This window comes from Phocoena phocoena, chromosome 2 (genome assembly GCF_963924675.1).
Source record: "Phocoena phocoena chromosome 2, mPhoPho1.1, whole genome shotgun sequence".
NCBI classification, from domain to species: Eukaryota; Metazoa; Chordata; class Mammalia; order Artiodactyla; family Phocoenidae; genus Phocoena; species Phocoena phocoena.
This window is the reverse complement of record NC_089220.1, coordinates 149,460,616-149,474,411: the sequence shown is the minus strand read 5'-3', so window position 1 is coordinate 149,474,411 and position 13,796 is coordinate 149,460,616. Positions and strand designations below refer to the sequence as shown.

The 13,796-nt window shown below is 54.3% G+C and overlaps 1 protein-coding gene across 1 annotated transcript in view; it reads right to left on the bottom strand.

Annotated features, from left to right (window-relative positions):
- Positions 1 to 486: 486 nt before the first annotated feature.
- PFKP (phosphofructokinase, platelet) overlaps positions 487 to 13,796 on the bottom strand; it is a 75,855-nt gene continuing 62,545 nt past the window's right edge. The window contains exons 17-22 of the mRNA XM_065871819.1: positions 7,492 to 7,656; positions 6,298 to 6,359; positions 5,871 to 5,982; positions 4,775 to 4,874; positions 910 to 1,012; positions 487 to 826 (exon numbers count right to left, since the gene is read on the bottom strand). Coding sequence (XP_065727891.1) covers positions 679 to 826; positions 910 to 1,012; positions 4,775 to 4,874; positions 5,871 to 5,982; positions 6,298 to 6,359; positions 7,492 to 7,656 — 690 coding nt within the window. The 3' untranslated portion in view covers positions 487 to 678. The remainder of the gene's footprint in view (positions 827 to 909; positions 1,013 to 4,774; positions 4,875 to 5,870; positions 5,983 to 6,297; positions 6,360 to 7,491; positions 7,657 to 13,796) is intronic.

Below are 13,796 nucleotides of genomic sequence, written 5' to 3'. Positions count from 1 at the left end.
CTCCACTCACCCCGGCCGTTGGGCTGCACCAAGGCCGCGGGGCAGCGGGTGCGATGGACAGGCCTGGAGGACGTGGGGCTGACTCCGGGATCTGACTCCTCCACCCCGTCAGGCTGTCGGACAGAAAGGAAACTGCCGGCCCTGCCTTGAAAGGAGCTGAATCCCCTCCTCCACCTCCTGCAGGTGCACAGCAGGGGCAGACTCAGCTCATGCCTAAAGACTCAGGTGCGCACCCACCCCCGCCCCGAGGGGTATCACCTTACCTGGCGCCCTGGTCCAGGGCCCTCCCGGTGCACTTGGTGAGTCACCCACGCGCCTGCCAGTCAGAGCGCCACCTCTTTCCTCCGGGTGCCTCTGTCCTTGCCTGTCTCCTGGCTCCCCAGTTCTCTAGAAAACATGTGCCTGTATCTGCCGACAAAACCCTGAGAGCCACTCACACACCCTGAGGTTTTCAACTCCCACTTAGAAAACAAAGAAACCGGGCACTGTGGTTGGCTTTTAGCAAACATTTAATTCTGCGGGAGCCGCAGTTTGTGAAGCAGGACACACAAGACAGCACAGCTGACACCCTGTGCCAGGGGACGGGGAAGGTGGGCCACGCTCAGGGTTCACTTGGACGATGCTCACGTAAAGTGCTCATAAATAACTTAAACGTTACAAAATGGGCAGGTGGGGCATCTAGATGGTGGCAGGCTCCTCGGGCCCGCGAGGCTGCATGGGCTCCAGCTGGCCCGCGTCCGACACCTCGAAGCTGGCCTTGTACTTGGCCAGGATCTTCATGAGGGGCCGCAGCTTCAGCCACCACTGCTCCTTGGGGATCCTGTGCCTGTGGGAGGGGGAGGGGTGGCTGAGCAGGGCCTGGGCCCCCCACCCAGTGGGCCTCCCTCCCACAGGGCCCTGCGCACTTACACGAAGTCCGTCTCCTCCTTCAGCTCGGCCACGGGCTGGAAGAGCAGGTTTCTTTTGCTTATTCCCAGCACACAGACGGAATCGTCACTTACAAATCTTTTTCCTATAAGACAGAAAAATGATGTAAGAAAATGAGGGGATGAAGTCAAGGTATCGGCACAAATAACCAACGTCTGGAGTGAAGGGAGGACGAAGTGCTGTGGGCACTGAAAAGAAGAGGGTATTACGAAGATTTTCATGCTAAATTTTCTGAAAATTTAGATAAATTTAGAATTTCGTGGAAGATAAAAGACAGATTCAAGGAACAAACACCAGCAGGTCTATAAACACTGAAGAAATTCTGCCGCCAGCTTTCCCTGCACAGAAAGCAGAGCTGGGATGCAGGTAGAGGTTTAGCAAACATCCAAAAATCAAAACAAAACTTGCCTTAGAAATGCTGTGCCCGGGGAACCACCCCACCCCAGCCTCTTAGACGCTAGAACAAGGCTGCCCACCCCCCCACAATGGACAGGGACAGAGCGGATGGGGCCAGCCTGCAGTGAGAAGAGCATGCACAGCTGGGGGTGTCAGGGGCGCACCCCAGGAAGGCAAGGTGGCCTTAGCACTAGCAAATTCAAGTGATCGTCTCATTCAACGCAAGTATTATTATCATAGCCTTCACAACTATCAAAGACCATCAGGAAATAATAAGTTGCAGAAAGAAAGACTTCAGTTAAATATTAGTAAGAATTCTCAGTCATGAAACATTGAAGGTGTTCCTTGTGCCATTAGGGTCGAGAACAAGACAGGAGTTCTGCTGTCACTATGTCAGGATTTCTCTGGAGGGAACACAAACACCCACAAAAAGTATCAAGGAAAAAACCAAAAGGTCGTATACAGATGCCATACGTGTGGATAATAAGAACCAAAAAACTATCTACAAATTACTAGAATTGAGTGTGTAGAAAGTTATGGATTGCAAAAATCAGTGTACAAAAATGAGTTGTTTCTGTACACCAGCTATAAGAAACTAATACCATTTGCAATAATATATATTTTTAATAAATTTATTTATTTTTGGCTGCATTGGGTCTTCATTGCTGCTCGCAGGCTTTCCCTATTTGTGGCGAGTGGGGGCTACTCTTTGTTGTGGCACGTGGGCTTCTCATTGCGGTGGCTTCTCTTGTTGCAAAGCACAGGCTGTAGGCGCACGGGCTCAGTAGTCGTGGCGCACAGGCTTAGTTGCTCCGCAGCATGTGGGAACTTCCCAGACCAGGGATTGAACCCGTGTCCCCTGCGTTGGTAGGGGGATTCTTAACCACTGCATCACCAGGGAAGTCCCATACAATAATTTATTTTTAAAATCACTAAGTCAGGAATAAACTTATCAAAAGATATGCAAGATCTTTATATAAAACAATGCTTTAATAAGATAACAAAAGGCCTAAATATATGGAGATTAAATGTTCATGAGTTAGAAGTTCAATACTTTAAAAATGTCAATTCTTCCTCCAAATGATTTTTTAAATGTAACCACCACCACCCCCAAAACAAAAAGTCCAACAGAATTGATGGACCTTGACACAAAAGGCCAGGAATAGCCAAAACTGGAAGAAGGCCCAGGTAGGACTTGCCCTACCAGATATTAGTAATTGATTACAAAACTGGAACATTGGCACAGGTCAGTAACTGAATGCCAAAACATCAACCTAACAATCCAAAAATTGTGCCTTAAGTTTTTGGATACCTGGTCTATGATGGAGTTTATACTGCAGGGTAGGAAAAAAAACCAGATTTTTCAATGACTGGCACTCAAATAACTACACATGGAAAATATTACACCTTAAACTGCATATCAGTTCAAGTGGATTAGACAGCTAAATGTAAAAGGTGAATATTTTAGTAACACAAAAAGCTCAAATTTTCAAGGACAAAGTTAAAAAAATTGGGTACATTAAGATTAAGAGCACTTGGGATTTCCCTGGTGGTCCAGTGGTAGAGAATCTGCCTTCCAATGCAGGGGACACGGGTTCGATCCCTGGTTGGGGAACTAGGTTCCCACACGCCACAGGGCAGCTAAGCCCAGGCGCCACAACTTCTGAGCTTGTGCCGCGTGCCGCAAACTACAGAGCCCACGCACCCTGGAACCTACACGCCACAACTAGAGAGAAGCCCGTGTGCCACAACTAGAGAGAAGCCCGTGTGCCACAACTAGAGAGAAGCCCGTGTGCCACAACTAGAGAGAAGCCCGTGTGCCACAACGAGAGATCCCATGTGCCGCAGCTAAGACCCAGTGCAGCCAAAAAAATTAAAAATAAAATGAATGTTAAAAAAATTAAGAGTGCCTCATTAAAAGATAACCTTGCAGAAAATGACAGGGATTGCCACAAATGGGAGACACACGTCTGCAACATGTGACTTTAACAATATAAAATACGGACTTCCTTATAAAATATTAAAAATTCCTCTAAAATCAGAATATTTTTAAATCCTAAGATGATATAGACAAAACAAAAAATCATCGGATAACATGAAGCAGTAACAATAACCAAGAATGATCCATAGGCAGGAAGGTCCTGGAATTTCCCTCATAACCTAGAGGTTTAGCCACTTACAGCCACAGTGGGGTGGGGGTGGGACCTGTCTCAGTCCCACGCAAGTCCCACCCAGCATCACAGCAATACTTCAAAGGTGACGGATCCATCGGGTGTGGCCCAGGGAGGAAGGGGATCTCGTCCTGCAGGCGAGCCTGGGGTGGGTGAGACTGGTCTGGAGAACTGGCCCAGGGTCAGGGCAGGACCCAGAGGCCCTGGTTGGGCCGGGTGGCTGGAGGGCCAGGGTGGGCCACAGCAATGGTCTCAGAAGCCGGCCCTACAGGGAAACGCACTCTGTGCTTCTCACCTAAACCACAAAACCAGAGCCTTGGAAGGTTTAATCCTACGAGGTCAAACCCTGAAGGAGAGCTGGGGAATGACATCACCAAATCCCGAGGTTGCTGCCAGTGGGACAGGAGGGAGTCAAACGTGGAGGGAGGACCCACCAAGGAGGACATAGTCCAGGCACCTCCCCATCCTCCGTCATTTTCTCCAAAAAGAGAGGCCATAAGGAATCAATGAAGAAGCCAAGTATCTTAAGTAAAAGCCAGTTCAGAGCGTCCACGAGGCAAAGAAACACAGCCAGGAAAGCTCCCATCTGGGGTCTTGCTAGCGGAGCCCTCACTGTAAGGCCAACTGGCCCGAGGCAGGGGAACACAATCAGATTCACAGGTTGCATCAGACCGAAATTCTCCGGACCACCCCGTTCCAGAAACTGCCCTGGAGATATTCCGGATGACCCAGTTCCAGGAACTGACCTGGGGACTTTGAACCCAGACCAGCCTTCCCGCCTTTCGAGGGGCAGGGCTAACGGTCCCCCAGGATATCCGAAAAGACCACCAAATAAGGAATACCCTGCGCCCTCCCAGATTCACCACACCCCTTTCCCTTCTTCCCCTATAAAGTCTTGCCCAACCCTCGCCCGGGTGCGACTTCTCTGGGCTCTTTCCCTCGGACCAGTGAACCTCGCCCGGGAGCGCTCCCTAATAAAGCTCACTTGAAGCTTTCCTCTGTTTCGCGGTGGCGTTTAAGATCCGACCTTACACTCACGAGCTGGCAGTTTTCCACTAAAGGAAGACAGATGACTGGAACGCCTCCCTCAGTAATCAGCATTTTGTTTCATTAATTACTTTTATTCCTAATTATAACCTGAGTCTTAAGCAGCAGCCACAGAGTTGAGTGAGAGCTGATTCTGTCCCATGCAGTCAAAGGCTGGGTGGAAGCCAGGGAGAAACGGGGACCCAGAGCACGGCCCCCCCAGTGCTGCGGCCGCCCCGCTGCCCACTTGGTACCTCTCCCCGCCGGCTCCTTCAGCTTCGTGCTGATCCACTGCATGGCTCTGGCGGAGATTTTGGTTCCAAAGTTTCTATCAAATGGAGAAGGCGCCCCACCCTGTTGGTGGTTAGAATTACCTGAATGTTAGTTACACAGCGACACCTTTCTGGCTGTTCGTTTTTTAAAATGGAATAGAAATTAAAATGACTATTTAACAAAATTCACATCACATTTCTGAGAGACTCATATTTGTAAATATGGGTTTTGGGGGGGGGGTTTGTTGCATATTTCTATCTCCTTGTATATGGCTGGGACCAAACAAACCAAAACAAACCCCATAATTCCTGCAGCCAAAGCCCAGCTTGTCAGGCATCTCAGTGCTTCCCCGAAGGAGGAGGATTTTAATCAACCAACCGGTCAAGGAACATTTCTGTTACTTTAGAATCTTTAGCAGGATTCCTTAACCTTGTTTTGGGGTAGGTTACGGGGGTGGGGAGGGGTGGTCACGGTCCCTTTAAGAATCTCATCAACTCTGTGGGCTCGCTTTCACAAAGGCTCACACACGCCCACCAGTCCATTATGTAGTTTCAGGGGATTCAGTGCATTAATGGGCCCTGAGCTACAAGTTCCTAAGACACAGGACTGAGTGGTGGTGATGGACAGGCCTGCTGTCAGGGGACCGGGTCCCTCCACACCCACCGCCTGCCTTGTCGTCTGGGTGCATTGATACGTGTACCCCAAGATTCTTCCCAAATCGCTCCAATTTGATGCAAATCTCAAAGAAGTATCATCTGTCTGAGATTCCAATTTAAATGGGTAATAAGGCCTGAAACTGGATCAAGTACTTAATTTGAATGTCTATCCACTCAACTGGTGTCACTATTTATATGGAAATGGTGGTTTTCCTTAAAAAGCCCATCTGCCCAGATATCACAGTGGAAAGGATTCCTGAGGCTGGTGATATCTGGTGTAACGATGACACAGTTCAGGTGTTGATTTTAATCATCTTGGAATTTACCCATGAATACACATTCTTTTCCAAAATGGCTAAAGTAGGACACCCATCTGAGAAAAGTCACAAGCATCTGGCCGCCTCCCTAGCCCACGGCCCACCTGCTGCATGTGACCCAGCACGTTCTTCCTGCAGTCGAACACCCCCTTGCCCTCCTCTGAGTAGAGCTGGTAGATGAAGTCGGTGGTGTAGTTCTCACTGCAGCTCTCGTTCCTGAAACACATGGCAGCTCGCTCCCATCCTGCCCACCGCTGCACATGGCCTTCTCTATCAAGGTCAGTGGCTTAACGAAATGACTTGCAGAATCTTAAGAAAACTGACTACACAGCAAAAATGAATTTTTAAAAATCACCGTCCAATTATTTAAATGCCTGCAATTCTGAACACAAAGCAGCACAGTGACTCCGCTCATTTCTCCAGGATTCAGAGCAATATCGTGCAGAGAAGTGGCCGCTCGCGGGGGGTTAGGCGAAGCGGGTTCTTTCTGAGCAGCCAGGGCGCAGCTGGGGGCAGCCAGAGGCCCCTTACCTGAGCACGAGTCCCCTCTGGATGGTGGTCTTCATCTTCTCCGTCAGGTGCTCCACGTTGGACTAGGAAAGAGTGTTCCCTTAGGACACTTTTATTAAGCGCCTACTGTGTGCCGGGTACTGTCCGGCCCTGTGACAGTGGCAGCGGGGAAGTCGGGGCAGCTGCTCCGAGTTCACCTCGTAGCGGAGAGGACAGCAGACGCGTGACGTATCAGCTAGTGACAAACGCCAGGGAACCTGTAACCCAGCAGGCCACGGCAGGGGGAGGGGGGTGTCACTGAGTCAGTGCCACGCATGGCGTCCGTGGGAGACACTTGTCCAGATGAACGTTTCCCTTGAACACATCAGTGTGTGTATTCCATGTACTCGCCAAAGCTGCTACTTTCCTCCACGGCTCCTGATCCATTTCCCTGACAGGGTTTTCTATCTCAGAGGAAAATACCTGTTACCTGACTTTATACAGAAACTCGTAAAACTGCCTACCAAGCATTTTTCAGGCCAGGAGAAACCTAGAGACTAAAATCGGTGCACAAATTTTCTACGGAAGGACTGTTGTGTCTTGAGAAAGGAAATGTGCAAGAAAGGGAGAGAGTGACACAAAAGCAAACATTTTTAGAAAGAAGCATGCTGCAGGTAGTGAGTGTATTTCCTGTCCTGGTTTTAGCTGAAAACACCTACTTTGCTGCGTCCCTGCCTGGTCAAGCCTCCCCGGTGGGCGCCAGGCAGCCCTCATTACGTCCTGCGGTCCCAGGGGACGAGGGGCTCCTCTGGGCAGGGGTGCTGTCCTCCAACTGCTGCACATTTCGCCCCACTCAGCCCCACAGGGACACCCGAGCTCTGGCCTTGTGTGTACCCCACAGCCTGGACATCCGTAGCCATCAGCCGGCAAAGCACCGGGCCCCCTGAACACGTCCGCATCCCTGTGGATGTGGGGCCTTCCCAGGAAGGACGATAACTGCTTCGTAGACAAGAGTGTAAGAGACAGAAACTTACAAGCTGGGATTAAAGAGCAGCAGGTGCCCTGAAATGTGTCTGTTCCTGCTGTTACCCTGTCACCGCGGACAGAGCCCTAACGCGTCACTGGTGTGAGCGCTGTCGGGGGGGGGGGGGGGCGGCGGGTGCCCGAATCTGGCGCATCACCAACGCCTCTGTCGACCCATCAGGCGGCAGCGCCCCCAGCCCTGTGTCCGCGTACCTGCAGGTCCCGGATGTCGAAAGGCTCCTCGAAGATGTAGGCGGCATCGGCGCCGGCAGCCAGCGCCCCCATGTTGGCCAGGTAGCCGCAGTAGCCCCCCATGGTCTCGATGATGAAGACACGGCGCTTGGTCCCGCTGGCCGACTGCTTGATGCGGTCACACGTCTGCACAGAAGGACACGGTCAGGCCACGTGGGACATCATCCTACAGCCTGGCCCTGACCTCGGTCAGTGTGCTGGGGCCCCTGCACCCTCTGCCCGCGGCCTCGCGGGGCTGCTGCGCTGCCGGGCTTGTCGGGCTCGGGCAGCGGGCAAATCCCTTGCTTTATTTTCTCCTGGAAAGCCCCGTGGACGCTTGGACCTGACTGTCCTCAGCCTATCCCTGGACTACTTCCCGTGGGGCATCTCTCCCCAGAGCCAGACGATGGTTCCAGACCTGCCCCCGGAAGACTTGCCGATACACAGATGGTCGTCCCCCCCCACCCCAAGGAAACGCCTGCACCGGGCCCTTGGGGACACAGAAACCCGTCCAGCCACCGTCCTCTCTCGGGGGAGCCTGCAAGGCCCCTGCCCTGGTCTGTCCACCACACATGCTCGTGTCTGCATCTGGCCTCGCTCAGCCCTTCAGGAGCATCACACTAGTCTCCCCCACCGCCTGCCCCAGGGGCCTCTCACAGCCTGCTCGTTGGGGCTGGACTGCGGCCCCCAAAGACACCCAGGGCCTCGTGCCTGGAACCTGAGACTGAGCGCTTATGTGGGAATGAAATTCAGGATGCATGGTCGCCAGGACTGCAGGTCCCCTCTGCCAGGGGCTCTGGTGACACCTCGAGGCCTCTCTCCACAGGAGTCACCACAGCGCAGGTTTCTGCAACTCAGTAATTCTCTGATTTGGGGGTGGGGTGCCTTCCTCACTAGACTGCAAATCCCATGAAGATGGGAATCACACAGTCAGCACTCAGTAAGTGTCTGACAATGAAAAAAAGAAAAGCAGGCAGCATCCTGCCCCATCCATCAACCAGTCCCGGGTAACCGTACAGGGTTCCCTAAATCAGTCCGAACAGCTCTGAGTCCAGAGTGAAATCTTAAATGGGGGGTGGGGGCTTGGGAGACCAGGGGTCACGTTTCGGGGAAAAGAGGTTTGTGCACCAAAGTATAACACCACCAACGTGGAGGTCCTCACTCCAGTGCTTCGGGTTAAATGAGGAGCATTTTGATGAACAAACACAGGCTCCTTTCCATCTATTCCTTACTATACTTTCAATGTGTTTGATGGATCGTCACCCTCCCTAAATAGATTGATTTAATCAAAATTCAGTGCTCGCTTCAGCCGGTGGGCAGCTCTGCGTTCTCCAGGAGCCAAGATAGGAAGAAGAAATCGCATCAACGCGACCCATCTTGTCTTCCCGGTACTTAGGCAGGGATGTGGGTTCCTGGCAGTGTGGGGGTCACAAGGGGCGGGAGGGTTTCCACGGGCTCCTTTACGTGGCCTTCGAGCACTTAAACCTTCCTGCCTGGTCTTTGTCTCAGAGGAATTCAGGGCTAGGGGGTGCACAGGCCCCTCCCAAGCTGCAGGTCATGTGGGTTCCTTTCCTGACCCAGCCTGACACTGAAGGCGGAGAGTCACTGTCACTATCGCAGAGAGCAGCATTGTAACCACCTGACGGCAAAGCCCCTCTCCTCTGAGGCAAGTACCTGCGTCTCGGCCCGACTCAGGGACGGTGAAGAGGGAGCCACCGCGGGTGCCTGGCAGCTGACCCGGCCTGGGCAGCTGGGAGCCCCGGGGAGTCAGGCGCTTAAACCCCTGTCAACTCTCTCATTCACCCAGGTTGTGTCTGAGGCTTGAGTTCACTTGATCTAAAAATAGCAAGTCCTCCCGGCAGCGTCTCATCCAATTGCTGAGAGCAGGGCTGGCATAGAAGAGGCCGCAGGACCGTGCGCCCCAGTCCCTGGTGGGTGGTACAGGGCCGGCTGGCTCTGATTTCTGGGGTGAGAGGAGGGCATCCAGGAGGGCCGACGCCCCTGCCTGGCGCGGACCAGCCCTGACTCCATGGCCACTGCGGGAACATCCCCTCTCGTCCAGCGCTGGCGCCCTCTGGCGGCGACAGAGGATTCCCCAAGAAAAATCCCCGGGAATTCTCCACTGGAGGAAAATCCTCAAGTTATTCAAAGTCCCAGAACTGCTCACATTTTGCCACATGGGTGTTGTAAACATAAAGCCCAATGTGCTACCTGATGGAAGTGGAGAGGCTACATGTTGGGCCCACAGAGCCCCCATCTTGGGGAGCAGAATGCCCCAGTCGTGCCCGTCGGCCTGGACGGTGGAGATCCTGGTGACGGCCTCCCCACCTTGCAGTCAGAGCCTGCACTGAACTGCTCATTTCCAGGGGTCTGTGCCCAGCTGTGCCCACAGAACCCTTCAGCACAGGGGGCTCTGAACCTCTGCGGGGTTGGGGTCTCGATGGGGCAGGACACGCCCCAGAGCAGAAGCCGGGTGGGCGGGGCTCGGAGGCACTGGCCCCGCAGACAGAGCACGGGTGACACCTGAGCTGCTGGACCCCCACTTGGATGCGGAGGGGTGGGGCTGCAGGTGAAGCCCCCGAGGGCAGCACCCTCACACCACAAGGAAGGGCGTCTCCTCCCCATGGCCCGTAGTCTGCTGGACTCCCCTGCCCCAACCTGCTCCATGTCCCGTCTCCTCCAGCGGACCACGCAGCCAGCTCGTCACCTGGGGACCAGGCAGCAGCCTCACCACAGTGGGAGGCACCTCAGGCCTCTGGTCCAGGGGGTGCAGGAACAGGGATCACCCAGAGCACCCATGGAACAGCCTATTTTTAGTTGGCACAGGGGGTCTGACCTCTCCGACCCAGAGACAGAGAAGCTGGGTGGGAAGTGATGCAAACCTGAGCTGATGATAAACTGGGTTCATTTGTCCTGGAAGATCGGATGGGGTCCCCCTTCCGTTTCTCCTGGAGGAGGAAAAACAGACCCTACGGGTTCCACCTGATGGGCTGTCTTCTTGCAGCAAAGAAACAAACCACGACGGCAAACAAAGAAGCTCTTACCTCCATGACCACATTCAGGAAGGTGTCACAGCCCACGCTCAGGTCTGTGCCTGGGACGTTGTTGCTAATGGTGGCGGGCACCACATAAATGGGAACACAAAACTCAGGGTAGCTATTGCTCTCCTTCAACAGCACCAGCGAGCTATGGAGAGCCTGAAGCAGGGTGGGCACACGGTCAGAAGGAACCTGCATGGATGTGGTCAATGGAGACAAACAAGTGGGGAACATGGGGTGCAGGAGGGGAGATTAACAAGTGGGGGGACATGAGGTGTAGGAGGGGGAACCCAGCAGTGGGGTACATGGGGTGCAGGTGGGGACAATCAGAAGTGGGAGGACATGGGGGTACAGGAGGGGAGACTCAGTAGTGTGGGGACATGGGGTGCAGTAGGGGAGACTCAGAAGTTGGGGGATTTGGGGTACAGGTGGTGAGACTCAGAAGTGGGGTTACCAGCGTGCAGGATGGGGGACACAGCAGTTGAGGGACATGGAGTTCATGAGGGGAGATTCAGAAGTGGGGGGATTTGGGGTGCAGAAGAGGAGACTCAGAAGTGAGGTTATCACCATGCAGGAGGGGGGACACAGCAGTTGGGGGTCATGGAGTGCAGGAGGGGAGACTCAGAAGTGGGGGGACATGGGGTGAAAGAGGGGAGACTCAGAAGGTGGGGTCCCGGGTTGCAGGGGGGACCCAGCAGTGGGGGACATGGAGTGCAGGAGTGCAGACTCAGAAGCGGGGTGACATGGGGTGCAGGAGGGGAGACTCAGAACTGGGGCAGCACCAGCCCTAGGTCCCCCTGAACTTTAGTGCCACAAACTAGTGTTCTGACACAGACTCTGGGACACCGAGCCCTGCAGCCAGAGACTCAGGACCTGGTCCACACAACAGGGTACAGAACTAGCACCAGGACCTGGCTTCACCCACCAGCAGGTGGACACCCACTGCAGAACCACTTCAGCACCACACCTTGACCTGTCGGGACCCAGCCAACATACAGGCAGGCTGGCACAAACTCCAGGACCCCTGGGTCCTAAACCCACCACCAGCAGCCTGACACCAGCTCTGAGAGTTTTGGATTCCTCAGTCAGCCCCACCCACCTTCAGACCAGTACTAGCTTTGGGACACCCCAGAAGCTGCAGCCAGCTGTGTCAGGAACTGGCCCAATCCACCAGCAGGCTGACACTGGACCTGGGAACCCTGCAAACACACACCCCAGAACCTGGCTCTGCCCACCAGTGAGCCAGCACTAGCCCTGGGACCACCCAGTGTTCCACAGCCAGCTGCCTTGTGACCTGACCCCTCCCACCGTAGCTGGCAGCCTGGGCGTAAAGCAGGGGCTCACAACCAACCAGACCAGGGGCCAACCATACCTACAAGACTGCCCTCAGCAGTCAGCTCACCAAAACAGAAGGAGCCACATAGCTCACATAGGGGACACCCCTAAAGCATACAGCTCTGGTGACCAGAGGGAAGTGTGCTGCTGGGATGTATAGGACATCTCCCTCAAAAGGCAACTTCTCCAAGATCAGGAACTGTAACCAACCTACCAAATGCACAGAAATAACAACTGAAAATTAGGCAAAATTAGGTGATAGAGGACCATGTGGAAGGAATAAGATGAAAACCCCAGAAGAAAAACTGAGTGAAGTAGAGATCGGCAATCTATCCAATAGAGAGTTCAAGGTAATGATCATAAAGATTATCAAAGAACTCGGGAAAGAACCGATGAACGGAGCAAGAAATTTCAAGTTTTTAACAAGGAGTTAGAAAATGTAAAGAAAAACCAAACACAGGTGAAGACTGCAACCGAAATGAAAAATACACTAAGAGGAATCAACAGTAGATTAACTGAGGCAGGGGAATGAATCAGCTAGGTGAAGACAGAGTAAGAGTTGGGGTGCCTGGGGTGCAGGAGGGGGGACACAGCAGTAGGGGGACATGGGGTGCAGGAGGGGAGATTCAGAATTGGGGGAACATGGGGTGTGGGAGGGGAGACTCAGAAGCAGGGGATCTGGGGTGCGGGAGGGCTAACCCAGCAGTGGGGACACATGGAGTGCAAGAGGGGAGACTCAGAAGTAGGGGGCCTGGGGTGTAGGAAGGGGGACCCAGGAGTGGGGGGACATGGGGTGCAGGAGAGGGGACACAGCAGTGGGGGGACATGGGGTGAAGGAGGGGCAACACGGCAGTGGGGGCCCTGGGGTGCAGGAAGGGAAAGCAGAAGTGGAGCACCTGGGGTGCAGGAAGGGGGACCCAGCAATAGGGGGACAAGGAGTGAAGGAGGGGAGACTCAGTAGTGGGGGGACATGGGGTGGAGGAGGTGAGACTCAGAAGGGGGGGACATGGCGTACAGGAGGGGAGACAGAAATGGGGGGACAACGGGTGCAGGAGGGGAGCCTCAGAAGTGGGAGGACATGGGGTGCAGGAGGGGAGACTCAGATGTGGGGGGAAATTGGATGCAGGAGGGTAGATTCAGAAGTGGGGGGACATAGGGTGCAGGAGGGGAGACTCAGCAGTGGGGGGACATGGGGTGCAGGAGGGGAGACTCAGAAGAGGAGGTCCAGGGGTGCAGGAAGGGGACCCAGCAGTGGGGGGACATGGAGTGCAGGAGGGGTGACTCAAAAGTGGGAAGACATGGGGTGCAGGAGGGTAGTCTCAGAACAGGGGGGACAAGGGGTGAAGGTGGGTTGACTCAGAGCTGGGGGGAATTGGGGTGCAGGAGGGGAGTCAGAGGTGGGGGGACAACGGGGGCAGGAGGTGACCCTCAGAAGTAGGAGGACTTGGGGTAGAAGGGGAGACTCAGAAGTGGCAGGACATGGGGTGCAGGAGGGGAAAATCAGAAGTTGGAAATGGGTTTCAGGAGGGGAGACTCAGAAGTGAGGGTACGGGGGTGCCAGAGGTGGGACCTGACAGTGGGGGGATATGGAGTGAAAGAGGGGAGACTCAGAAGTGGGGGCACATGTGGTTCAGGAGGGGAGTCTCAACAGTGGGGGGACATGGGGTACAGGAGGGGAGACGCAGAAGTGGGGAGACGTAGGGTGCAGGAGTGGAGATTCAGAAGTGGGGGTGCTGGGGTTCAGGAGAGCGGACCCAGCAATGTGGGGATATGGAGTGCAGGAGGGGGGACCCAGCAGTGGGGGGCCATTGGCTGCAGTAGCGGAGACTCAGTAGTGGGGGCCCGGGGGTGCAGGAAGGAAGACAGAGGTGGGGGGGCATGGGGTGTAGGAGGGGAGACTCAGAAGTGGGGCAA